General features: G+C 48.0%; 2 protein-coding genes across 3 annotated transcripts in view; one reads left to right on the forward strand and one right to left on the reverse strand.

Annotated features, from left to right (window-relative positions):
- MGST2 (microsomal glutathione S-transferase 2) overlaps nt 1–5117 on the forward strand; it is a 38905-nt gene extending 33788 nt beyond the window's left edge. Inside the window, exon 5 of the mRNA XM_067036243.1 lies at nt 3620–5117. Coding sequence (XP_066892344.1) covers nt 3620–3729 — 110 coding nt within the window. The 3' untranslated portion in view covers nt 3730–5117. The remainder of the gene's footprint in view (nt 1–3619) is intronic.
- MAML3 (mastermind like transcriptional coactivator 3) overlaps nt 2293–27138 on the reverse strand; it is a 422149-nt gene continuing 397303 nt past the window's right edge. The window contains exons 3-5 of one of the 2 annotated variants that reach the window (XM_059067547.2): nt 14631–14870; nt 10279–10363; nt 2293–5786 (exon numbers count right to left, since the gene is read on the reverse strand). In XM_059067547.2, coding sequence (XP_058923530.1) covers nt 4792–5786; nt 10279–10363; nt 14631–14870 — 1320 coding nt within the window. In that variant the 3' untranslated portion in view covers nt 2293–4791. The remainder of the gene's footprint in view (nt 5787–10278; nt 10364–14630; nt 14871–27138) is intronic. The other variant, XM_067035558.1, reaches the window with a different exon arrangement.

Raw genomic sequence — 27138 nt, forward strand, 5'->3', positions numbered from 1 at the left:
GCATTAAAAGATACCCTTAAGAGGCATAAAACCCAAATGGCAACGTGGGATCCTTGATCAAATCCTGGTTAGAAAAAAACAGCTATGGGAGACATTTGGGACAATTTGAATAAGGAGTGAGAATTAGATATTAGGGAATTAATAGTGTTAGGTGTGATAATGATGTTGTGTCTAGGAAAGAAAATGCCCTAATTCTTTGGCGAGGTACGCTGGGAGGTTGAGGGGTAAAGTGACCGCGCGTGTATAGCTTACTTTGAAATGGTTCCACAAAATATGTATGTGAAGCATACGTGGTGAAGTGTTAACAAGTATCAAATCAAGTTGGTAAGTGTATAGTTATTCATGGTACTATTCTTTTTTTCTGATTGTTTGAAAATGATTGTCATACAAGTTTCAATATCTGAAGCAAAGTTAAAAGCTAAAGTCAGATTCTCAGTAGCTCTGAAGATTTTTATGTTGAGTGCTGCATCCTTGACTTGGGATCTGAGGTAGGGATACGAACCATAGCATTAGCTCTGGCCCAGCAGCTGTCCTAGACGTGGCAGGGATACTTGGGCTCCAAGTGTGTGAATGTTGCCCTAATTACCTCCGCCTCTTATGAAATGAAACAGGTGTCTGTAGTAACTTGTCCAGAGAACACCAGCATGGAAATATAATGTCCTTAGAGCTTAAAATGAAAAATAAGTTAGAAAGATAAAGGACTGATTACACAAACAAGCAGCTCTGCTCTCTTCCAAGGTATTTTTCCTCTCGCACTTGGCAGGATTGGAAGTAGAGGAGGCGTGGCCAAAAAAGTCACTAATAAGGACAAATATCAGGTCATTTGTTTTTTATCCTTTTTCTCTAGATACAACCTTCCTTGAAAAGAATGGTTAAAGGCAGAAATAGCTCCTTGAATGCTTTCGAATGTTCCCTAACTTTCAGCTATAAAATACCTCCTTCTTACAGGGCAAGTGCCTAGTGACTTCTTGGAAAGATGTTTATTCTCCTCCTTCCCCCGTTAGACACTTGCTGTGCTGGGACTTTATAAAGGTCAACCCGATTATAAATAAGAAATCATTTTAAAGGCGAATGGTATTCCATCCGTCCAGTGCAGTAAATAAAAATATGTGGTTTTGACTCATCAGGACAAGGAGTAGCACTCAGCCCTTCTCAGACTTCATGTTTTTATTCTGTTGTCAGCCTTCCCATCCCCACCCGCGAATCAGTTCATTTTTGATCTCATGTCACTAAGCCCATATCACTGGGACAAAGCCCAGTGTTACATTATTTTCTACATGGTGTTATTTGTCAGCTGGTCTGGAACCACAGCCCACCACAGGTAGGGCTGGCCTCCTCTTCCATAGTCAAGTTCATTCTTTCTCTTGGTTTGTACATATTAAAACTCACCTTTGCTTTGGATCTATTTTTGATGATGACCTTATTCTATTCTTGTGGCATCTTTTTTTCTGCTTCACCCAGACAGTTTTGAAACCTGTTGCTTTACCATGCTTTGTAAAGTTTGATGGGAAGACTTAGGTCAGGTCTTGTAGAAGTGGAGTGGATTCACATGGGTGTGATTTGTCACCAAAGGGCTCCCGGGAGGGGAAACAGGGCAGAAAAAGGCAGGAAGCCAAGCAAGGGGGCACCTTCTGGCATAGTCCCAGCCTCTGCCTGACCCTGCAGGGGACCTTGGAACAGAAATGCTATCTCAGGGTTTGTCCGGGCAAGTTAACTGGGCTCTCAGGCTCCTGCACCAGCAGGTCATTGGCGAACGTCAGCCTGGTGGGATGCAAACTTCTAAGCACATTCAGAACTCTGTGGGTGATGCTGGTCAAGCCAGGCTGTCCTCCAAAGAGACGCAGCCACACATGGGTGTGTGTGTGTTGCGACAGTGTTCGTTACAGTGGGGCAAGGCCCATCGTTACTTTCCCCCCAGTATATTCCTTGAGTTTTCTTCCTTTTCATATAAGTTTACTATCAGTTTCCAAGTTCTCTGCGTGAACCAGGTGGACTTTGAATTGTAATAGTTCCGAGTCTACCAGTGGGTTCAGTATATTCCCTTCATAGATGACTCTCTTCTTTCACCTTTGCCACATCTCCTGGAGTGCAAATTTAGAACGTTTTAGTAGCGTGGTGGAATTAAAAAGGCTGGGAATGATTGATCTCCACTGTTACTTAAATGTTTAAATAATGATCTAAAAATTTTGAGACGAGAACTGCAGTTAATCAATTAAAACCCAGGCATAATCCATCTGCTTAACTAAGGCTGGAGCTCCAGTGACAGTCCTAAAATCAACGCAACTTCGGATTGGTTCAGATAATGATCTTTTATTTGTTTTTTTTCTTTAAAAGTGGTATGTCAACATCACTTCATTTCTACATTTCAGAGTTCTGTACATTTCTTAAAAGGAAATAAGCAATGCTCAATGTACAAAGTAAAAACAGAAAACTAGAAAAATCTGAATCAAATGGAGAAGTTGCCATGGGTCATACAGTACAAATTAGTAACATGATGTCATCGGAAGTGCAATACCACTGCTGCAGGATGAGTTAAGGAATGAAATAAAAATACTCTATTTTAAACAAACAGTATATATATATTTATATGTATATTTTTTACAGATAGTAGACCCAGTGATATCTGTCATATTGTAAAAACTTATTTACAAATAACTTTTTTTAGACATTACATATACATCAGCACCGTAGTAAAAACAAAAACAAAACAAAACCACCTTGTTAAAATCTACCTCTCTATGTCGTTGGTCCCAGTACTGAGCATTCGGAGGAAGCTTTTAAAAGAGCATGGAGCACCCCTCCCCCTCCATCAGCCACCTCCAGTTTCTCATTATTTCTTGTACATTTATTTCCTGTACCTTTCAGAAAAAGGTAATTATATATTCTGTGTCTTCTCATTTGTTTACTCTCTTCTGTTTGTTTTTGGTTTTCATCTGTTTCCACTCAAGAGTTTCGCTGGCAGTGTCCCTCCCCACACAGGGACTTCACAGCCGGCCCGCCACCCACCACCTCTTCCCGGGGGTGGCCCACTTGTTCTCCATCCTACCCCTGGCTGAGTAGGGCTACGACCTTGGTACTCGGCGAGCAAGTCAAGGGCAGCGTTTGCCTGCCTGCCGCCTCTCTGCATCCTCTGCCCCAGCTCTTCACTCGAACCCCCTTCCTTCCCAGGACCCGCCCCCAGTGCAGCCAGCCCGGCTCCCGTGGCTGGGCTGGGGCTCTGGTGTGGGCGAGTTACACGTGAGCGCGCAGAAGCGAGCCTGCCTTTTGGACGCGGAGGGAGGGGGTGGCGGGAGGAAAGCTCACGCCACTCTTACTCACTCAGGACAATGGTTATGCCACGCGGCCTCCAAAACATGACAGTGGGAGGGGAGGAGAGGACGGATGAGATCAGCTTTACGACAGTGGCGGTTACGGATCCCTTCAGACAGACTCCAGTTAGGGCAGATTTGAGCGAATTACAAAGAGAATGACTGTACAGAACTTCAGGAGCGGATCACTTTGCCCACAGGAAAGGAATCATACCTGCTTGCTTCTCGTTATCAAAATGTGTCAAGTGGAGCAATTGATTGTTTCAGTTCCTCCGCTTTCAGGGTTTGAGACTTGTCTTTCTGGTGCGTAGGGGTGAAGGGCCAGGCTGATTCTAGAGCGTCACCCCTAGGATGTTCGCAAAGGGAGCCAGAGCCAGCGATGTCCAGGCCAGTCCTCCCCGGTGTCCCAGAAGCAGAGTGAGTGGCCCGCTTAGTTCCAGGCAGAGAAAGAAAACTCCAGTGTCACCTTTGCATTTCAGGCATTGTCTGAGTTCTTCTTGCACCTATTTTCCCTTTGCCCGGGCTCCCTAAAGACAAAAGCTTCCTTTCTTCTCGGCTAGTCTGCAAGGAGGCACAAGGGCAGGCTGGGGTAGAGGCGAGGAGGCATAAGGGCAGGGACCGGGGAGAAAGGCGGCCGTGCTAGCAGACACACAGCGTCCCGCCCAGGCCTCTCCATCCCCGGCCTCCAGGAGTAGATGGGAACTGCCACGATGTGGTGGGTCCTCAGGAGGCTCCAGCTCGACTCCGCAGAGTGACGGCCACCCCGGTCACCAGCAGAGGGCTGCCCGCCCAGGACTGCCAGGACCCTCCTCCAAGCTCACCCTGTGAGGCAACGGCTCTAAAATTCCTGAGGGTCATCACGGGCAGGAGACAGGCCTGTAGGATCCTGTGTCTTCCTGTGACATCTCACTGTTCTTTGCACCTACCCTCCAGACCCAACGGCATGTCTTGAAGCCCGACATCTCCTTGTAGCCGGAGTTCAGCGCGTTTCTGACGTGCGCTCTTGGCTTGGGCCACCGCCCAGCAGGCTCCGTGGGACTCTCAGTCCCAGGCTCTCTCTCCTTTGTGTCTCCAAAGCGACAGACTCTGGACCAGGGCCAGGAGGGGGCCGACGGCCACCTCACGTCGGGCAGCAGTCTGTCTTGGCCAGAGCGGCTCTTGCTGGGCCGGACGGTCACGGGGAGGACCAAGCAGAGGGGCTACAGAATCATCTTCCCCACCTGCCTCTGGTGCGTCCCCCTCTCTCGCAGCGGGATTCGCGGGGCGTCTGTCTCGATTGCTGTGTGAAAGTCAGGTGAAATGAGGCCCAGCGGGGCTGAGGATTGGCACCTGGATCTTCCTTCCACTGTCAGCCGGCTGCAGTTTTGCTCAGATTACGCAGGTCAAATAAACAAAAAAAAAACAAGGATGAGGCAACATCCCGTTTCTTTTTCACCGTCGAAGCTTTCACCACTAGAGTTGTGGCTGCCGGGGCCCCTCTTGACTAGGGGTTTCCAAACAATTCATCGAGCTCCTGCATCCACTCGTCCCCTGGCCCACCTTTGATGATGGCGTCCACGAGATCGGCACTGTCCGAGAGGCTGGGGAAGGGTGCCCCAGCTGCGTCGCCACTGTAATTGTACGACATGTCCTGAGGGGGGTTCCGCTCATAGCCTTGGCTCTGGCTGCTTGAGGCGAAACCACCACTGGACATCTGCTGCTGTGCCGGGGGCTGGCTGAACGCTGGCATGCCGGGAACGGCCTGGCTGAGGCCAGACATGACCATCGGCCTGGCCTGGCTGGTGCCTTGCTGCCCCGGGAGCGGTGGCATCATCTGCCGACCCATGGCGGCTGGGTTGAGGGTTCTCACCGTGCCGGTGTTCGCGTCCACCACCTGGCTCAGTCCCTGTGGGAAGTGTTGCTTGGTCAGCCTCGGTTGGCCAGCTTGCAGTGGGTAGCTGGCGCCGTTGTTGAATGACGCTAATTCTCCACTAGTCCTCCCGGGCATCCCCTGTAAGCTCCTCTGCTGCCAGCTCTGTGTTCCCTGCTGGACCGTTCCCATAATGCTTTGCAGCCTCGGCGGGCCCTGGGGCCTGGGCAAGGCCTGGCCTACCGGCCCCTTCATTTGCTGGTGCTGCTGGGTAATGGCCGAGTTCACCAGCATGCTCTGACCAAAACCACTCACCATCCCAACCCCTTGCCCCGAGGTGGGCTGCCTCGGCCCCTGGGCTTGGTTGTGTGGGACACTCATGCCACTTTGGTTTGGGTGCTGCAACATTTGGGCCATTCCTGTGCTCATATTGTACATTCCCGGTTGGCTGGTAGGTGGGGTGCTATAAGGGGCCAGTCCCATCTCCGACTGGGCTGCTGTGGCCATTGTCCCTGGGTTCTGGGAGGGTCCCATTCCCATCATGCCTGCGTTCTGTGCCATCAGCCGTGAAGTCCGCATGCTCTGGAGGGCTGCCTGGCTTCTCACGGCTGCTATGTCCTGGGGAGACCCTGCAGGGAGAAAAGGACAGACCTGTTCACTCACCTCTACAAGCAATGCATGGTAACAAGTTGTGGGACTTTTCTTTGGGACTGACAAAATTCTTTTAGGTGAAAGGAGCTACTCATAATAAATAAATAAAAAATAAATAAAATAAATAAAATAAAATAAATTTAAAAAACACAGAGTATTATTTTTCTGACTGTAACATGCTGATCGTAAAAAATTTGGAAAACAGTGAAAAGCATAAAGATGAAAATTAAGGTCATTCCCATCATCCAGGGATGACACCACTGCTAACTTACATTAATATATAAATAGACACATGAAAATTGGGACCATGCATTACACAGGCTTTTGTAGTTGACTTTTCTATTTGCTATACCCTGATATTATTTTCGTTCACAGTTCAGAAACAAATCACTTCTCACCCATCTTGATATGATGCCATCCTCAACCAATAAGATACCATCTTTTTGGAGGTGAGAGGAAATTCACCTCCTGGCCAAATTAGGCAGAAATGGCCGATCACTCTGCATATCCTATTTGTGAAGTAGAATATGGTTCAGTAGAGAATACTATCAGTAAAGACCATTAGGCTAATTTCCCCTAAGACTTGAGTAGGATTTGAGAGGTTAAAGGCTATCACTTCTGCTAAGAAGCTATTTTGACAGATGGGACATTTCTTGGATCCACTCTGTAGACTTCCACATGCTACAGATTCTCTGAATCATAATATGTCAGCGCGAACTGGCCAGCTTCCCGAGTTAGAAAAAGAAATCATCCTCCTATTTGCCACTTGGCAATGAACTTTATGCATTTCTCCAACAAAGGCCACTCCTTCAAAGCAGCAATGTCCACTAAGGCAGTTTTAATGATGCTGCTTAAAAGCTGACCAGAATATCAATGCCAAGTCACTCAACTCTAATTAGACGTTTGAGTGAGTCCTTCTGTACACGTTTCCGGGAAATTTCTAAACCAGTCAAGAGAATAGAAATGTCACCCTTAGAACCCATCAATGTTGTCAAGGGCTAGGAGGTGTGCAGAAATGGATTTTTCTGTGTCCCTGCTAATGATTAAGTCTATGAAAAAAAGAAAAATAGTTTTTTTTCCTAGACATTTAAAAAAGGTGCAGCATGGGAGCCAGTCGATACTATAAGCAAATTTGATCCTACCTGGAACCTGGATGAGAAACCAGATGAGAACAGTGTAACCTTGTTAAGCCTGGCACCTTGGCAGATAACTGAAGTGTGTTTTTGTCTTCCTGATGGGTTTATTGATTTCTGGGCAGCAAATATGCCTCCATATTTTCTTTCTTTCTTTAAGAAAGAAAATTATGGGAATTTTGATTATGACAAGTTTTTTTGTGGCTTGAGATCAATATCATGCCACATTGAACAATGAAATGGTTACTATGGGGAAACCAGAAAGATCTGGGGGAGATCCCTAGAAACGTTTCAGTTTTTTGTTTTGCTTAATTGTATCTAAGTGGAGTTTTAAAAAAACGTTCCCGATTAAACACTGGATGGTGGTATATATTGCAACTTGCAATCTTGTTATGAAGCTTTGTGCCCTTAACAACTAAATTTGTATTGACTACATAGCCCATCTGATCAACTGTGGTGAAATGGGTTATTGAGTTGCTTATAAAAAAATTTAAGGGAAAAATATTGCTGACTCAGAGACTGATTGGATAGACCCAAATTACATAAACAGGCTGCTGGAAACAGATGAAAGGACTTTCATATTTCGGACGTTTTTGCTGTAACTTAGAATAAATATGTTGAGGGATTAGATATTGACTGGACTAATTTTGTGAATGAGAAATAGTTTCCGTTCTTTAGAGCGCAAAAATGCTGCAGTGCCTCTTAAAAAGTATTGAACCATTAATCCAAGCCAACCTTTATTTTTACTTGGTGTCAAGGACTACACTGTCCAGATGTAATTCTTATTAAAAAAAAAAAAAGGACCTTTTAATATCAGCAGTCAGCACCATATTTTCAACCGAAGAAAAACAAAAAACCTCATATTAATCTGGTTTTATGAACTTGGGTAATTTTAAATATACAAAGGAAAAAAATTCAAATGCCTTCAAAGAATGAACTTGTCTTTATCTGACAACTACATGTTAAACAATGGACTTTTTCTTCTTTTTTATTTTTGTCTAAAACAGATATTACTGTGAGATACTGTAGTCAAATTCATTTTCTTCTCTGTTGGTTAACATCACAACGTCAAAGAAAATTTTCCATATTCAAACAGAGACGGTAACATGCAATTTTTTCCCTAAAAGGGTCTGTGTTCTACTTTCACTCACAAGAAGTCTATATTTATGTAAAATAAGCTTTTCCCCTAGGCATGTAACATTGCCCAGAGACACAGAACTCAGTAAGAGAAAGTTCGTCTTTAAAACCTTTGAAAACTGTTAGTAGTCAGTGGACCTGTAGGTCTCAGACAAGTTATTCCTAACAGAACTTCTCTCCAAGGACAACATTTTTTATCTATCAATTTGCTATTTTCCCAGATACATAACATTATGATATCTAGGATGTCAGTAAAATACATGAAAATACAGAAGAAACATTTTAAAATTATATCAACCAGCTTAGGAACCCTAAAATGTCACTGGTTGTTTAGCCTAAGTGTAGCTAAGTTTTTTAGGTTGATTACCTGTGATTTGGGGTTTTAGAAAAGTTCAAAGAGTAGAACTTTTAAATTGGACCCAAACCATTCAGAATAACTCATAACACAGAGGAGTTACTAAATTTTGGTGGGTCCCTGTATTCCAAAAAATAATACATGAGTTATGAACCTAGAAAACTCAAGGGACACAATACCAGGTTTATCAGATTTAATGGTTTAAATTAGTTCATAATATAAAGCACCAGGTCCCAAAGGATGGCCCCGGGCCAGTAGCAACAGCTACAGTGGGGAACCTGTTAGAGATGCGAATTCTCAGGCCCCAGTCTGGACCTACTGAATCAGAGACTGGGGCGGGGGGGGGGGGGGCGGCCTTCTGTTTTGAACCAGCTGTGCTGGTGATCTGACGCGGGCTCAAGCCTGAGAACCACAGGTACAAAAGAGGGCTCTGAGTGTGCAACAAAAACTACGCATGTGACAATGACAGTTTCCCACTCCTCCCCACCCCTGACCAAGCGAGAAACAGACTTCTTCAAAGAATATTGGCACTAATTTAGTGCACAGAACAATTCCCTTTGTCCTTCCCTGTGTCGAGTCCAAAGGGATCTGAAGTGATATAAATGTCCCAGGGATGGGAGGGGGTGATAGCGGCTCAAGCCCCAGGGGGTCCACAGGCAATCTTCGGGGAGATCTGGCCGTGAACATCAGCGGCTTTCAGACTCTTTAAGCCACAACTCACAGTACATATACATGTGGGCTTAGGACAGAAACAAAAGTTGCCCTAATTATGATACACTCCAGTCATTTCTATTATTTCGTTAAAAAATGTTGGTTGTGGCCAGTTATCTTCACAACCTACTTGAGTGCTGCAACCCAAAGACTGAAAAAGGCTACCCTAGATCACAAAATTTTCACCCACAGTCTATGGAAAAGGGTAACACTTGTGAAATGATCCACAAAGTTTGTATTTATTTATATATATGGATATTTCTGTGCAAGGGGCTTCATAGCTTCTGGCAGATTGTCAAAGCGATAGATAACATTTGAGAAGTTAGGATGCATTGATCTAGGTCTTCAGAAAGGACAGAGGACAGGAATTAGGATTTCTGCTGCTTCATGACCCCTGCGGCCCCCCGAAAACTCCTGTGTATGAGATTGGGAAGGGTCCTCAGACTCATCCGCCACCCCATACAAGACCCACAGGGGCCCCCTCTGTTAGAGATGGGAGGGATGGATATTTGAGTGGACCTTCTACTTTACAGAGGAATGGCAACGCCAGACAAACAGTGCGGCCATTGCTCCTGGGGCCGTGATTCAGGATTTGTGCAAAGGGCGGCAGGATCAAGAAAGTCCAATCAAACTCAAGTCCCTATTTGTCTTCTATGTTCAGCAGAGATTAGTGGTTGCCGAAAGCCAGATTCTTTGACTTCGGCTGCTGGAAGTGAGGGCTTTGGTCAGCTGACCTGCTGGGATTAGCAAGAAAGGTGTGACACTCCTCCCCACGGCCACTGAGATGACGATCCAGACTTAAAACAGGGCTGAAATTAGGTCAGTCGGCGCCTGTATGTCTTTGCTGGTTGCTAAACCACCGAAATACTTCCGTACCTTTGGTAAAGAACAGCTGCTCCAGTCCCACTCTCACGGCCACCCCGCCCCAGCCCCGGGCCCACCGGGACCTCTCTGGGGCCCAGCGACCCAAAGGTTAACGCCTGGGATTCTGACTGGTTGGCACCATCAGATCTTAAATATTTTTCATATTACCTGGACGCAAACACAGCAGCCGTGGCATTGTCACTGGCTCTACATTCACTTACACTTGCCCACTGGAAGGGATACAATGGCAGAGGTGTGCACCGGCCTCACCTTGAAACTGGGCGACCTGCTGCACTGGGTACGGGTTGCGCGGCCGCTGGAGGTGCTGCCGGGGTAACTGTGGCGGCTGCAGCTGCTGAAACGATAGGACAAGGAGGGCCGGGGGGGGGGGGGGGCGGGAGGAGCGGGAGGAGACGCACAGTTAGATCTCCTGGCTGTTCTGAGGAAGGCGGTTTTCAAAAACTGAACTCTGTGCTGAAGAATAACACGCATACAGGTCAGGGCACAAGCGTGTAGCATCCGTGCCCCGTGCGATGGATTTTCACAAAGGAACACGCTCGTGGGTCGAGACGCAGAATGCTGCTCGAAGCCCCTCCTGCCCCTTCCCAGCCACTGACCTTCACCTGACCCGTGGGCACAGCGTCCCAGCCTAGCAACAGGTTAGTTATATCTGCTTCCGTGCTTCAGAGAAGCGGCCTGAGACAATGTACTTGAGCCTGCTTTTTGGGGTCTGGCTTCGTGCATTCATCGCGTTTGGGAGCTCCAACCACGGTGATGCCTGCAGTGGGGTCCATTCATTCTCACTGTGGAGTAATATTGCCCCCGTAAGAACACCCCACGATGTCTCTGCCCATGCTACGAGCGGTGGCCGTGCAGGGTGCTTCCGGTTTTCGGCTGTCAGAGCCCCCTCTGCTGCAAACATCCTCAGTGAACATCTGCAGCATTTCTGCTGTGTGGACGTGCTGGCTTATGAGGGAGCTGTATGTAGCCAGGGAGGCAGTTCTGACTTTGCTCTTCCGACATCAGCCTGCGTGCTTTCCTCAGCATGGTGGGTACCGAGCTCAAACGGACAAGCAGCTAACTTTTAATGACCTAAAATAGATGCTTCGGGTATAGGAAGATGGGATTCTCAGGGCCTATTTAAAAAAAAAAGGCTCACTTTATTCCCAGGAAGCCACCCTGCCTGCAAAATACATCTCCACAAGTCAAACATACAGCATTTACTGCCTTGAGGAAACCGCGTGGGATTCCACGTACACCAGGAGCCCTGCGTTTTAGTTTTTCTTCTTCCGGTCACGGGGCTTCTGCACTGCAGGCACTGTTAACAATATACAGGGAAGGCTATTATGATCATTATCATGCTGTATGTGAAAAGGGAGAGAAAATAAGAGTGAGGTGGAAAGAGCAAAGCAAGGGGTTTTCGTTCTGGGTCTGCCGTCAAGTAGCTGCACGCCCTTCGGCATGTCATCTAACCTCCTCTGCAGCTGTGGAATATGCATCAAGCACCTTTCATCTGCGAGGGCTAGGAAAACAGACAACAAGGGCCCCGCTCTTTACAGTGTTCATGATAAAAATAACACACATTGACCACTTCTTAACACATGTGTTTATTTCTATTTTTTCTCTTGTTTTTGTTCCTGGGCAGCTCTATAATTTTCTTTTTCTTGACAAGGCCAGCCAGCACTGGCAACCAAAGAAAAGAACGGCCTCTGTTCACCCCATCCTGTGGTGTTTTGCACGAAACCACTGAAAATGAATTAATTGTATAGACACAGCGTAGACAAGAAACCACGCTAATCTTTTTTTTTTTTTTTTTTTTGTGGTACGCGGGCCTCTCACTGTTGTGGCCTCTCCCGTTGCGGGGTTACAGGCTCCGGACGCGCAGGCTCAGCGGCCATGGCTCACGGGCCCACCCGCTCCGCGGCATGTGGGATCTTCCCGGACCGGGGCACGAACCCGTATCCCCTGCATCGGCAGGCGGATTCTCAACCACTGCGACACCAGGGAAGCCCCCATGCTAATCTTTTAGGCAGCAATCTAAGATCATTACTGAGAGTAAGGTGAGCATTTAAAAGCTGCTCAGAAGCCAAACTTCCCATATTACGTAAGAATTTAACTGTCCCACTTGCAACTGGGCCTCAGCCCTGGGGTAGCCTGGGGTGGACTGTCGGTCAGGAGTCAGGGGGCCCAGGTGCCAGTCCTGGCTCTGCTCCTCTCTAGCTCTGCGATCTCTGAAATAAAAATCATGGAAGCTCCCTGCTCTCAGTCTCCTCTGTGTGTAAAATAAAGGGACTTCATGATCCTCAACGTTTCTTTCAGATTCAAACTTACAGATTCCGTTGAACCTGTGTGAATGGGTGGGATCTGACACGCTCTGTGCTTGTCAGAATAACGCATTAAACGTTAATTCACACCTGCTTTCAACTTGCTCCGTTCTGATTTCTAAGTCCACTGAGAACCATTTGAAAGTTCCCAAAGATATGCAAGATATCCCCAGTCTTTCTGTTTTCCCTCACATGTCCTTTCCGGAAACCCACGTGTTCCCAGTACGCTGTTGGCAAAACTGAAAGTGTTTGTTAGGATGCTTTCACCGCCCCTGCAGAGACCAAGAAAATCAGCTTGGCGTTGATATGGCCGCATTCAGCCTCTAAAGTGTCGGCATCAATAAGCACTCTCCCCAGGTGCAGGTGAGATGCTACATCCCTCTGACTTACTTCTGGGCTAGTCCCACAGGATGGCTGGCACCTGGGGCCGCAGCTCTTACGCTACCTTCTGTGACACCAGGGTCAAGTGGCAGATCCACACCTTGTGCTGTTTCCAAAGGGTTTTACATTCATCACTCATGCTGAGTGTCAAGAGGAAGGCTGGGAGATTAGGAAAACCTTATCTGGCAGATGAGGAGAGAGGTTAGGTGTTTTTTTTTCCAAAACCACACCATAAGCAAAGGATGTGACCCAGAGTGAACTGTTCTTTCCTTGGTCCCTCTTCAGCTCCCGGAACACACAGTCGTTAAGGAATGACGCTCTTTTTTTTTTTTTTTTGCAGTTTCCCATTTCCTCATCTCTTCTGAGGAGCCCTATGTCTGTCTTTGTGTGTCCCGGGTTCTGAGGGGTCCTGCACTCTCTCACCTCATGGTCTGTGGGCAGCATCCTGTGAAAGCAATGCTCCCGGTCTCCTGCCTTGCCCCTCGTTCCCGGGGTTGGCTGACCTTTGCCGAGTGGGGACACCCCTGGGCTGGCACAGCTGAGTTTGGCCTGGTTACCCCGACTCCGCTTTGTGTCTTGGTCACAAGCACAGACATCAAAGACCATCCCTCCAAGTATCAGGCACACCTGAAATTTCCTGGGATTGGCTGAGGGGCGGATTTGCAAAGCCCACCTTCCCCTCGGCAGCTCCATTTATCACTGTCTGAGAGATATGAGCGTGGTTCCTTGTCACACACCTTAAGCAGGGTGAGAGGGACAGAGGTTGGTTTGTACAAGAGCTGCCAGGCCGCTGACTGACCTCAGTAAAAAGGGAGATAATTACACAGCTGTTCACGAACAAAAGCGAACAAGGGAACATAAGTGAACTGTGCTCAACAGTACAAATTTGGGGGATGACCGGTGTTACTTTGAACTGCTGCCCTTGGTTACTAAGGACCTCGACGTGTCTTGCGTCCTACACAACCTCTCCTATAGATATGGTGGAGGACGCTTAATACATTTCCAAAATTCTGATCCTATTAAGAACATTCTAGAAAGGTAATTGTGGGCCTTGAGCCTTAGATGACAGCCTCACGTCTCCTATAATAGAAGGGTGAGACATGCTGGATAGGCCCTCACGGGAGGCATCCAGGACTCCGGGGGAAGTCCTCAGGCCTTTCCCGAGATGACACGAAATCAGGCACGGGCATCTCGAAAAACAAAACTGAAACTGAGAGGAGTAGCCCGCATGGAAGGCTTTCTTTCAAAGCTGGAGGAATTATATATGTCAAGGGTTGTCAAAGATGCCTGAGGTAAAGCTTTCTCTGTGTTAGGCCTTTAACTCAAACATTTCCTGAGCTGTGTTCAAAGCTGCTAGGAATTTTCTCAAGTTTGCACCCTTTCTGTGACCCCGAGTTCAGGTTTCCGGGTAGTTCTGTGGGCCCTATTATTCTGCTATTGTTCCTGTTCCATTGTTCATGACCAATTCTGTAAGAATTCTTCTCAATCGCTCCTTCTGACACTTTCCTCCAAGAAGCAAAGTTCTCTGAATTATTTTCTTTTTTCTTCATGCTGGAAATATCAGGATTTACGAAGAATGTGAGCCCGCCCCCTTCCACCCTTGCCCCCCATGCTGATTCTACAGACCCCTGGGCCAGAAGCCGGAAGAAAAGAGCCAGACTTGAACTGAAGTCCGGCCTCTGGCAATTGGGTCTTCAAACGAATGGCTGAAGCCTGTCTTTTCAGGACAAACTAATTCATTCTAGGAAAAAGCCTAATTAACGGAAAGGCCTAAATTCTGCAGGCTCTTCTGTGATCTCAGGAAATGCTGGCTTGTGAATTTCTCGATGAAGGACGTGAGCGGAGACCGCGTCACAGGCGCCAGGCACCGAGTAAGCGTTTGACCGGACGCGCGGACCTCACCACGGCGCGGGTTACCTGCTCCGCCAGAAGCGGCGGCTGCTGCTGCCTCTGCTCCCGCAGGAACTGGCGCTTCTGCCGCTCTATCAGCTGGGCCCGCTGATCGATGAGCATCTGCTTCACGAGGGCTGCCTGGGGCTGGCTGCCGGGGAAGCTGGGCCCCGCTGGACCGGCTCCGGAGACCATGCCGCCTGAGCCCGGGGGCATGGAGGGCTGCATGGGGCCCGTGGTCCGGGGAAGCCCCACCGGATGCTGCTCCTGGAAGAACAGGAAGAGAAGAGAATGCAGCCACTCACATTTAAAGGAAAGCACAGGGGTTAGGGGGAAGGGGTAGGTCCCGGTTTAGTGACCTACGGGATCCCGAGTGGCACACATTACGTCTCCATAAAAAGAACCCAGCGAGGGGCTTCCCTGGTGGCGCAGTGGTTGAGAGTCCCGACACGGGTTCGTACCTGGGTCCGGGAGGATCCCACATGCTGCGGAGCGGCTGGGCCCGTGAGCCATGGCCGCTGAGCCTGCGCGTACGGAGCCTGTGCTCCGCAATGGGAGGGGCCACAAAACAGTGAGAGGCCCGCGTACGGCAAAAAAAAAAAAAAAAAAAAGAACCCAGTGGTCCTCACACCTGGCCCTACCAGAGGTGGGATTGGAGAGGCTACAGGGCGACAGTAATTGAGCACGGCCTGGGGAAAATCTGAGACCAGGTCCAGTCTGTTTCTGATGGGACTGGCTAAGGAACAAGAACAGCATTTTCAGCTAACAATCTGTGCTCCTCCAAAGGAAAGGGAATAAGCCCTCAGGTGGGGCTCATTTTAAGTCTGGAATGAGACAGCCTCACCTTACCTCTTCATCCTTACTGCCTGGCTGGCTAAAATGGGCTTCTTAGCCAGTAGGAGAGACATTTACAGAAGACTGCTGGAATGGATTCTTCAGCAGATTGCTATTTGATGAAATTCTAATTAATTGTGACATTTGAAAGCTTTGACATGTGTAAAAAAAAATCCTGCTAGTGAGAATTGTTGATGGTGAGAATTAGGAGTGTGTTACCCTGACCAAAGATACGAAATCTCCCAACATCTTTAAAGATACAATTGGGTCTCAGGTGTCTCGGATAACTTAAACATGGGGGGTTGAATTGGGTCTCTTGATTCTATAATTATGTGTCAGTCAGTCAAATCAAATGATGGCAACTTTTAAGGACTGGTCCTTAAGGAACAGGAGGTAAAGTGGTAGAGAACTCCTCACACACAGCCCAAGTCACTAGTCGGAGGCTGTACTCGGAGGGGAAATTAACAGCCGGACGGTGTAGACCATTGGGGAAAATCAGCTGATGGGAAAAGTAGGTGTGTGACCGTAAGATGTAGTTTCTCGATGCTTTCTTTCCTGTTCGTTCTATCAAGCATTGCTGGTAATGGCAAAGTATTGTCTGAACATTTCACAGAAAGGTTTCTTTTCATTCACTGAAGTTTCAAGAAATTAATCTGAACAACGAGAAGCTGCTGTCTGACAGGTACACAAGTTAAATGGGCATACGTGTAAGGACATACACAGTCATATCATGAGGCACGATTAGGAGACTTAGATCATGAGAAACGAATGTGAATAAATCTACAGTATTTAAATTTTTGTATCCAGTTAAACTGGATTGAAAAAAAAATTTCCTCATTGTAAAATCTAGGTATTTATTCTTTTTTTTCCCCACACTGGTTATTATTCCCAGTTGTATGGGGTGAAGGAAATTAAGACTACACAGATGTATACAGGCAAGTGATTACCTTAAATGGATGTGTAATAGTTATCACATTTTATTTGCAATGGTATTTCCATCGTTATTAATGCATTCCTTCATTAATGCATGCAACTAGCCTGCTCTGTGAACACCATGAATTTTATCTGCTTCTTCTGAACCATCCTAAATGAAAAACAGGGTGCAGTCAAACTGGATTTTAATGTGTGTCCTCTTTTTGCTTTGCTACCTCTTCAGTGTTGGTACAGTCAATCACGTGGGCAGTTTCCTCTCAAAACAGAGACTTGTGTTTGACACAACTCCTGGAGACGCAGCCCCGCACTGGAGCCCTCGTAGCCTGGGCTTCTTGGACCCCCTTCCCGCTACTGGGTGGAGCTCAGCCATTCACATCCTTCTTTCCAGGTACACCGAAACCACATCTTCGGGTACTCTTCGCCCCTCCCATCATTAGCACCCAAACAAAACAAAACAAGCAAAACCAACAAAAAACCAAACAAAAACCCCATTGCTCCTCTCATCTGGGAAACAACTGCTCAAGAAGTTCTGGTTAGTCAGTGCGGTGGCCCAGGTCACACGGTTAGTAAATGGAAGAACCAGAACTGGAGCACTGATTTTGAGTCGAAATTCAGTATTCCTTCCACAAGCATAGGCCTTTCCCAGACGATGGGTCCATGGTGCTAAGTGTGTGTGCCTAAGAATTGCCTGTAGACTAAATATATAGTATGTCTCCCATAAATACACTGTGTTCTATTTTTCAAATGTTAAGTGTGGTGTTACTGAAATTAAAACGTTTTGTCTTTGTGTATTTTCTCTGTGCATAGACAATTATTAGGTAGAGAGCTATGAGATATTAATGTTAATAAAAAGACCTTATACTCAGCAATGCCTGGAACTTTATGCCACCAAAAAGCTTACTTTATGACTGACTCCTGCAGAGGTCAAGATATTTCACTCTTTCCTTTCCCCCCGCAGACTTGCTACCTGTTTTCCAAACCCTTCCTTCCAACGGGATGAAGCTGTTTCTTGCCACCTTTGGAGACAAATGACTTAATTGACTTAATACTTTAACAAACGAATTCACATGGAAGTGCAGATAGTTGACCAATCAGCAAAAATACAGAGATACAGTTTTTTCTGTGTATTTCAGAATGTTTGATATTTTCCAATTTTGATAATGAGGAGGGAATTGGGAAAAAAAAATGAGACCCAAGGGAAGATCAAGTTCTCTTCGGCCTGGTTTTATGAGAGGACTGGTCTGGGCTGGCCCTGTTTATCTTTGTACAATTTGAGATATTCTTGTCCTGTGAGACGAGCCCTCAAGTACCTGGTGAGCTTGCCCAGGAGCCATAAGTAGTGATGAGTTGCTCTCCCAGCCTTCTCTCCACCCAGAAAGGAAGGGAGAGGCAAATGAGGTGAGGATGTAGATTCATCTAAGCATATCTAGTCCCTGTCTACCTAGACCAAAAAGAAATGCAAGTCCGCCACTTTTCAAGAGTTCAATTTACGCCACTCCCCTTTTATGAAACACCTACATCAGTATCTGTTTTTGCTAACTGGAAGAAATCTGAAGAGGATTTTCGCTTTTACAAAAGAAGGCGAAAATCTAAGACAGCATTCAGTGTTTTTGTTTTGCAGAGAGTGATTGTAGAGACAGCAGGCGGCTCCAGCAACAAGAGTGGCGCCACCAAGCCCCTTCCCCCGGAACTACACTCAGCGCCTCAGCATCAAGCTGCCATTGTGTGAGCATCTGTGCTCTATCTCTATTTATTTCGCACATGCTTAGCAAGATGTGTCCTCAGGTGCTTGCTTCTTCACTGTAAGCCATTTCGGCTTAGGAGAGGTTTCATAGGAATGCTCTACTTTCAGATGGGGCGGGGTGTTCCTGAACTTCAAAAGCACAGTGGGTAAAACCTTTCCCAAAGAGATCGTTATTACCTCCCAGGATTATATATTTCCCCCAATGATTCCCTCTCAAAGATTTTGCCTTCAGGTTTCTCACTGAAGACCGAGAGGCAGGAGGGCTATGTGCACTTTTAAAGGACTGCCCTCCCTATGAAACGTTTGTGAGCCTGGGTTGATGCACCTTCCCAACCAGCTCTGCTGCATTCAACGGCGGGCGAGGGACACCCAGAGCCCCAGCCTCAGGTGTGTGTGCCAAGTGCGAAGACGCGCCGAGAGACACCTTACAAATTGAGCTGGCTGAGGCCATTAGCTGATGCGTGTGACATGGTGGCTTTTAACCCCAAGTCTAGGAGGGCTTAATGAGCATTAGTCTGTCGAGTTTCAGCATTTCAAGCCCCCACTCTTGTTTCGAAGGAGGACACACACTGTGCCTGCAATCAGAGGAAACCAGGCTGGGCTTTCGTCACCAGAAATGTAAAGCCTTGAAGCCAAACGATGCAGTATTTTTAGTTTTAATTACTAGCTTGTTCTCCACTCCACCCCCTGCCCAACGACCTCCCTTGCCTTCTACCCAGAATCTTAATTCAGCCTCTTCCTCTCAGAAATCCAGTTGACTACATAGATCTTCATTACTCCCCAAAGCTCTCACTCTTCAGTAAAATAAAGGGAGGGGGGGAAAAATCAAAACCAATGAACCTATTTTACATATCTTCTCTTCCAGGGAAAAGATCTTAGCAATTTTCTAAGGGCTGGAGATAGGTAAGAGGTGTAAAAAACACCCTACTTCCCCCTCCCCCCCAAAGAGGCAGTTTTTACTTCAAAAAGCAGCTGTGGTAAAAATCTCTCAAGAGTAGCCAGCTGTTTCTTTATAAATGTGTGCGTAAGGAAGCTTTATTTTCTCTTACGTGTTTTCAAGAACATGCCTCGTGTTTGGGTGAGAGGGGCCGGGGTTGCTGGCGGTGGACCAAAGACTGCTGGCTCAAAAAAAAAACAAAACAAAACAAAACAAAACCAAAAAAGTGCAAAGACTGCTGGCTCCTTGGAGGGGGGATTGCAAGAGGCTTCCGGCGGTGATTGGGACTCGGGTGCCGCCGGGGCTTAGTGGAGAACTGGCTGGAGGATGCTCAGGGCTTCGGCCTTTTTTCAGGTGCTCTCGGCGGGGGAAACAAGGAACAGCTGCTGTTCCTCCTCGGCCCCAGCAGATGGTGGTGTCAGCCCAGTCCTCGCCGCCGGCCCGCCCGCTCCGCCCGCGCGGCGCGTCCCCCCCGCCCCCCTCCCAGCCTGCAGATGGCTTAATCAGGACTCGCCTTCCTCCCCCACCCGGTCCCCCCGGCCCCGCGCGTCTGGGCTAACGCTACGAGCGTGGAGCCAGGCAGTCAAGTGTTACTGCGTATAGCAGGTAGCCTGGCAACTGAGAGCATAATACCGAGCAGATGGTGTTCGCACGGCGTGATGGCCATGACACACGACAGCCTGAGACAATCCAGGAATTCCCTGGTGACTCGAGGCCCTCTTTACACAAAATGAGTTCTCTCTCCATTGCCCTGTATCTCTGGGGTTATCTCCCTCCTCTCTCCGACTGACACTGAACTGGTTTCTTATTACCGACCTCGCTGCCAGCCCGAGGGGAGGGAGATTTCACGTGTGGGTGGGGGAGGCCGTGGAAGGAAACGGAAGGGCCGGGAGATGGAGGAGGTGATGGGGGCGTTGGCGACCCGAGAGGGGAGGGGCAGTGGCGTACCCCAGACCCAGGGGCGGAGTGTCCGAGAGGGTCAGCGTTCCCCGTAACCCGGGCTGCACGAAGCCGGCGCGGTGAGGGCCGCGCCGGGGGCGAGCCTGGGCTTAGTGTCTTCGGCATCGCATGGCTTACGAACAGCCTAAATGAAATTTAGGATTTTACTTAAAAAGCCCCCTGGGGCGTAATTTAGCCTCTTGACTGGAGCCTATATGCTTACAAGTCCTTAGGGGACTCTTAAGAAGTCAGGAGTGAGGCCCGTGCGCCCCTGCCGGGGTTGAAGATGCGTCTCCGCGCAGGCGTCCTTAACAAAGAAACCGACTAGGCGGTCTGGGCGCGGGCAGGGGCCGCGGAGGGAGGGCGTGCGGCGGGCGAGCCGCCCAGGGGCCCCGAGATCCTCGGCCTGCGCCGTGCTCCGCAACCTGGGAGGCCGCTGCGCGCTCCCCGGGGCGCGTTCCCCCTCCCCCTCCCCGCCACGTCGTGTGGGTCGGTCGCCGCGAAGGAAGTGGAAGCAGGAGGGCAGTGGGGGAGACAGGAGGGTAGTTCACGGTAGGAAGAAGTAAAATTAATACATAAACAAAAAGCATGTCCCAGAAGACAAACCTGTGCTTTTCACACACAATGAAGTGGATCAATTAAAAAAAAAAAAAAAAAAAATCCAGCCCCAATGGAATTTTGCCTAGATTCTATACATCAAGCCACTTCTATGTCCAACCTCCCACCACTGTCAGGGGTCTTCTCCTGCAAAGGTACCGTTCAAGTTTTAAGTTTCAGAAGTCTTTTCAAAGGTGGAAGCTGACGGTTCACGCAGAACCTCACACTTGTTGGGAAGTTCAGTACATTCATGTCAGAGAATCCGACACCCACTGCAGAGCTGGCTGGAGGCATCCGGCCGTGACTCCCTGGGGTTCAGGGTGGTGAACTGGCTTTCTGAGGCTCAGGGGGCCATCTGACCTCTGGGTGTCAGTCCCCACCTCTTCAAACGGAAATCCTATCCATAGGACCCCTCCCTCGACAATGGAAACTTTGGAGATGAATGAACTATAGAGGGAAAATGGCTAAGAAGGTGCTAAAACTTCTTCCAATTTAAGTGTGGGCTGTTGGGGAACCATGAGGGCCACATCAGGGGTTCTCAAAGCGTGGTTCCAGGACCAGCACCATTAACATCACCTGGGAGCTTGTTAGAAATGCACATTCTCAGGCTCTGCTCCAAGCCTCCTGAACCAGAGTCTTTAGGAGCAATTTAATGTGCCCTTCGATAATTACCATGCCCCACATTTTGAGACTCACTGGGCAAATAATCCTGGTTTATGGGTACTGACTGCAACCTGGGGTATCAGCGCTCTCTGTGATTAGATTGCAAACCCTGCACTTTCAAAAGCAAGTCAGGGTGCTGAGTTACTTAAGTTTCTATTGCCAATTCTTCTGCATTTGGAACAGGACTCTCTAATTTTCAGAGGGCTGTGCAGGCAATGTAAACTGAAGAATTCCGAAAGGAACCTATGCCATGATTCTTCCAGAAAGGTCGGCGCTCCTGCAGCTCCGCTCTGGAGGCTGAGGAGCAGCCAAGGGCAAGGAAGGGGTGACACCAGTTAAACTCCGTCCCTTACTCAGGGAGGAAGCATCAAACATCACTAGACTTCCCATCCCCTGCTCTGCTCTAAGGTAGGAAAGCTATGATTTGAGGAAAGTCCCCTCTTCAAACAAGAAGACCAGAAGCAACAATGGAAGAAGACAACTAACACTTATGAGGCACCTACTGTATGCAAAACACTCAGCTCGGTGTTTTCTTCCGTGTACTTAAAACTCATTTTGCCGATTAAAAAGAATCCGAGTCTCTGAGAGGTTAAATAACTTGCCTGATGTCCCACAGCTGATGGTGGTCTTTGGGATTCTGACTTTTCCACTGACCAGAACATGCATCTGGTCTAAATTGAGCAGACCACCCAAGAGGACTCTGGAGTAATGAGAAATGGGAAGGGGTGAGGGTGGTGGTGGGGGGAATGGGCATAGAATAAAAAGGTAGACACTCTATTGGGATCAAAGGATGAAGCTGAAAGAGCACAAAAATATACATCATTTTTTATATGTTGCCCGATACCCCAAATTAGGATGCTTCTGTGGTATCAACTTTGACATTTAAAGAAAGGGCATAAGATTAGGCCATTCAACCAGAAATGGAAGGAAGAAACAAAACAAAATAAAACCTTAGAATTCTCTTTGAAGTTGATCAAGTGTCAGGGCAGAAACTTGGTTTCAGGATGGTGGCTCCTTTTACAGACTTTCTTTGTGCTTGTCCAGGATAATTTTTCAATGTGGGTTTGGAGAGTTGCTTGTAATAAGTTCATAGCAGAGCCCCAATAGGCCCACCCCAAAATAATCTGCTTCTTCCGCAGATTATTGAAGAAATTTGGATTTAAAAAAAAAAGTGTTTTAGGGGCTTCCCTGGTGGCGCAGTGGTTGAGAGTCCGCCTGCCGATGCAGCGGACACGGGTTCGTGCCCCGGTCTGGGAGGATCCCACGTGCCGCGGAGCGGCTGGGCCCGTCAGCCATGGCCGCTGAGCCTGCGCGTCCGGAGCCTGTGCTCCGCAGCGGAAAAAAAGTGTTTTATGATGTGTAGTGGCTGTGTTGCCAAGACAGTTGAGGTTTGAGGCAGTTTACCGATTTAGGAAGCTTATCACAGACCGGGGCAGTAACTTGGGGCCCAGTGCTAAGCCTGCTAAATGGGTTCGGGAAAGTTCTTGGTTCGGCTTCTAAGAAGGAGCAGTTTACATTGGGGGAACCCAACAGGCTTGGGTAGAAACTCAGCTCCACCGAGGGTCCAGTGACTGGCACGTAACACATAGCTTGTTATCACCATTATTGCTATGACCTCTTGATTAGGCAGCTTTAGTAAGTCAGGGTGAAGGAAGTGCTATGGCTCTGCTTCTAGCTTAATTCCTAAGATAATGAAGTGTAAGACTTTAAACTTGGTTTTCTTTCTAGATTCTCAGTGAGCAGGATGGCATTCCCACCCAGACTTTTGACTCTAACAAATGCATGTTTTGCTGACTTTGCATTTCCCCGATCACGGGGAAAATTTAAAAATATTCTCTGAAAGTATTTGTAAAAGGCAACATTCATTTTTAACACTCACAGGCAACCATGTTAACATTCTGATGTGTCTGTGTTTCTTCTCAGCTCCCCAACCAGCGCAGTAATATATTTTCCATGCTCATGATCACGGCATAAACATGATTGTACCACTATTTCTTACTAAGTACCATAGGAGAGGTGGAAAGTTCCAACTTTCCAAATGCTTATAAGCAGTAATTTTCTGGTAGGGTATGACCTTATGGCAACATTCCTGCAAGGTCTTTAGGTTTCGTTATGAGGCTGCCAGCATCAGCACAGAGCTAGGTCCACGGTTGCAACAGAATAAATAGTTGCTGAACTGAACTAATTGTCTATGATGGATTGTAGCTTCGACCAAGATCAGGTATGACCAAGAGAGGAGGAAAAAAGATAACCCCTATAATGGACTGCTTCTCCAGGCTACCAGAGCTTCTGCTGAAGGTGAAAGAAAGGGTTAAAGTTGCTGCTCCAGAGAAAGATGCGAGAGTGCCCTCAGCCACGGGAAGGTCAGTTTTTCAAGGACTTAACCTGGAGGTAAGAACAACAAAAATACCATTTGTCCTTATCAGTGCTTTGAACATAGTTACCATAGGTTCCCGCGGTGCAAACACAACTTGGAGAGTTCTGCTTTTCCTCTGCCTTTGATGTGAATTATAGCGGCCTTTGTTGTGATTAATTCCACCACCAAAGCAACTCGAAATTGGTTAGAAGTTCATTAGTGGGCAACAATAGGAGCTTGATTAAATAAATTATGGTACATCCATACCACGCACGAATACTAGGCAGCCAATAAAAATCATGCCTTTTCAGATTATCTAATCACATTTTAAAAAAGCTTTTGGGGCTTCCCTGGTGGCGCGGTGGTTGAGAGTCCGCCTGCCGATGCAGGGGACACGGGTTCGTGCCCCGGTCTGGGAAGATCCCACGTGCCGCGGAGCGGCTGGGCCCATGAGCCATGGCTGCCGAGCCTGTGCGTCCGGAGCCTGTGCTCCGCAACGGGAGGGGCCACAACAGTGAGAGGCCCACGTACCGCAAAAAAAAAAAAAAAAAAAAAAAAAGTATAAAAAAAAAAAAAAAGCTTACAGTATCCAGTGAAGAGGGGAAGAAAAAGCAGTTATTAGAACAGTAGCCACAGAACAATCATGTCAGGGGAGGATTTTAAGGGATTTTTATTTTCAAACTCTTTCGAATTTTCTATTATGAACATATTACTTCAAATAAATGTTAAGTCTCATGCTCTAAAAAACTAAAGTCTTTAAATTGAAAAAAAAAAAAAAAAAAAAGAAAGAAAAGAAAAAGGGCCTATTTGCTTGGTTGCAAGGAGTCCACAGCTCTGATGTGGAGCGAGGATCCCTTAGTTCCTGAGCAGCTCATGGCATCTTCGAAGGGGAGGTGGTACAAGCCACATCCCTGGGCCTTCCCCCAGGAAGCGCCTGACTGTGCCTGGGCAGGGGGCTGAAGGCTTCCCAGAGGAAGCGACGTCTTGGAATGGCTCAGGGATCCAAGAGGGGAAGGGGTTCCAGGGTGGAGGGACAGAAAGATCAAAGACTTGAGTACATCATACCCTGAAATTCCATTTCTAAGGACTCGTCTCCTGGAGATAGTCATAGCTTCGTGCAAAGATTTATCTTGAATAGCGCGAATGGTTTTGACTAGCAAAAAAAGAAACAACCTAAATGGCCAACATTTAGAGGATTCATTAAACTATAATACAACCTCCCTCCCTCCCCGGAAAAAACCCCAAACCTCATGAAGATTATTTAGGCTCAACAGACCAGGAATGGAACGTAGTGAGTTTGAGAAGGGCTCCGGCTGTATCCGGGATCTGGACTATTTCCACCCCTCACACTGTGGAGCGTGCAACAGACATCCTTAACGGGGTACTTCTCCTGTCAAGACCTGGACACGGCATGAATGTGAACAAACTGGGTTTGGCTACAGATTCAGTAACTAGGCTAGCTTTTCGTTGCTTCAGCAAAGAGCCCCCAAGTGCCAGAGAAGGCTCCGAGGGCACTGACACCTTCCAAGAATCCTCTGATGCACCTGGCCAAGCGTCCCTTTGGGCCTCACCCTGCTCTCTGGGGTTTTTCTCCATTCTAGGCTCGAAACCACAGAGCAGGGTCAGAACCAGCCCAGCCTTTAGAGTTTAGGAACTCGCGAGACGAGTGAAAACCGTTGTTGGCCTGTCTAGGCAGTCTCCTCCGCAGGGCTGTAAGAAAACCCAGCCCGGGGGCTTGAGACCTGCCCCGCAGAGGTGGACACCGCATCTGCCCGCATCCAAGTGACCACTGTCCCGACACGACTGCAAGTGGTTTGTCAGTGGCTCCAGGAACTAGGCTTTTTACCCATATGCCTGCTGCCTTTGTTTCCCCCCTTGATTTAAAAATCGAGATGGGGGGAGAAGGAGTCTCAACTGTCTTCAGCCGAGCTGCTGGGAAAAGTCTCCTCCCGAGCTGCTGTTCCCCCATATGCTGTACCTTTCTCTTTCACTGCCCCCCCTCCCCTTTCTGATGAAGTCATCACAGCCAAGACTGCATAACTGCTGCAGAGACCTATCTTGTGTTATACTGGGAGGCAGGCCAACGTTTCCACTTACAGCCAAGAGCAGCACCATGCCGTCAAATGGTGCTCTCTGCTGCAGCCACTGCAAGACAGGAAGAAGGGAAGGAAGGCTTGGAGCTGGAGGGCTTGCTGTGCAGAGAAGGCTTGGGCACATCCTCCATGCTCTACATCAGCCTTGGGAGGGTGGCTCGGGGATGCTCCATCTAAATGCCTGGGAAGAGCCACTTGCACAAAGTGGTCCCCCTGCTCCCCCTGGCCCCCAGGAGACGCTGCCAGAGGGAGGGTCCGTGTCAGCCTGCTCCGCTGGTTTTCTCACGGTTGAACCTGTCTGTGGCAGACCAGGTGTGACCACAGCGAGGCTCTGGGGGAGGACAGCCCTCGCCACGGCCCCGAGAGCAGAGCTAAGCCAGCCGTCGTGGTGGGGTTACAGGAGGCCATGAGAAAGGAAAAAAAAGAGGAGGAACATTTAGAAATCTGGGGTTGGTGCTTTACACACTTAGCGGTTTGGGCTGAGAACCAGGTTCTTAGAGTAAGCAAGTCTAGGACAGGGGCTCACAGTGGGTCAGGGAGGGCCGATGGGCAGGTGGCGATGGGGGGGCCACTGACCCCTAGGCCTTACGTCCACAATGGTCTTCCAGTTCAGATAATCAGATATATTCTTTTTTTTCTTTTGGCTGCTGCGTGCAGCATGTGAGATCTAACTTCCCAGATCAGGGATCCAACCTGTGCCCCCTGCAGTGGAAGCATGGAGTCTTAACCACTGGACTGCCAGGGAAGTGCCCAAGATCCTTAGATATATTCTTCACACAAGGTTTTACAGGGGGTCACTGAGAAACCCTGATATGATTGAAAGGTACCTCCTATTTTATGGCTTAAGTTGTGTCCTGTAACTAGATCACACTGCTCTAAGTCCATTATGAACTAATATTCTTTGTAAGTCCTATGTTTATCTTGTCAATGATATAATTACACCAGACTGTGTATTTATTTATTTATTTTTTTTTGGCGGTACGCGGGACTCTCACTGTTGTGGCCTCTCCCGTTGCAGAGCACAGGCTCCTGACGCGCAGGGTCAGCGGCCATGGCTCACGGGCCCAGCCGCTCCGCGGCATGTGGGATCCTCCCTGACCGGGGCACGAACCCGTGTCCCCTGCATCGGCAGGCGGACTCTCAACCACTGCGCCACCAGGGAAGCCCCAGACTGTGTATTTTTTTAAATAAACATTGCTTTCTTTCTTTTAAAAAAGACCTTTAAAAAAACAAAAAAGATACAAAAGACCCCGAATAGCCAAAGCAGTCTTGAGGGAAAAAAACGGAGCTGGAGGAATCAGACTCCCTGACTTCAGACAATATTACAAAGCTACAGTAATCAAGACAACATGGTACTGGCACAAAAACAGAAATGTAGATCAATGGAACAGGATAGAAAGCCCAGAGGTAAACCCACGCACCTATGGTCAACTAATCTA

Source organism: Kogia breviceps, chromosome 6 (genome assembly GCF_026419965.1).
Source record: "Kogia breviceps isolate mKogBre1 chromosome 6, mKogBre1 haplotype 1, whole genome shotgun sequence".
Lineage (NCBI taxonomy): Eukaryota > Metazoa > Chordata > Mammalia > Artiodactyla > Physeteridae > Kogia > Kogia breviceps.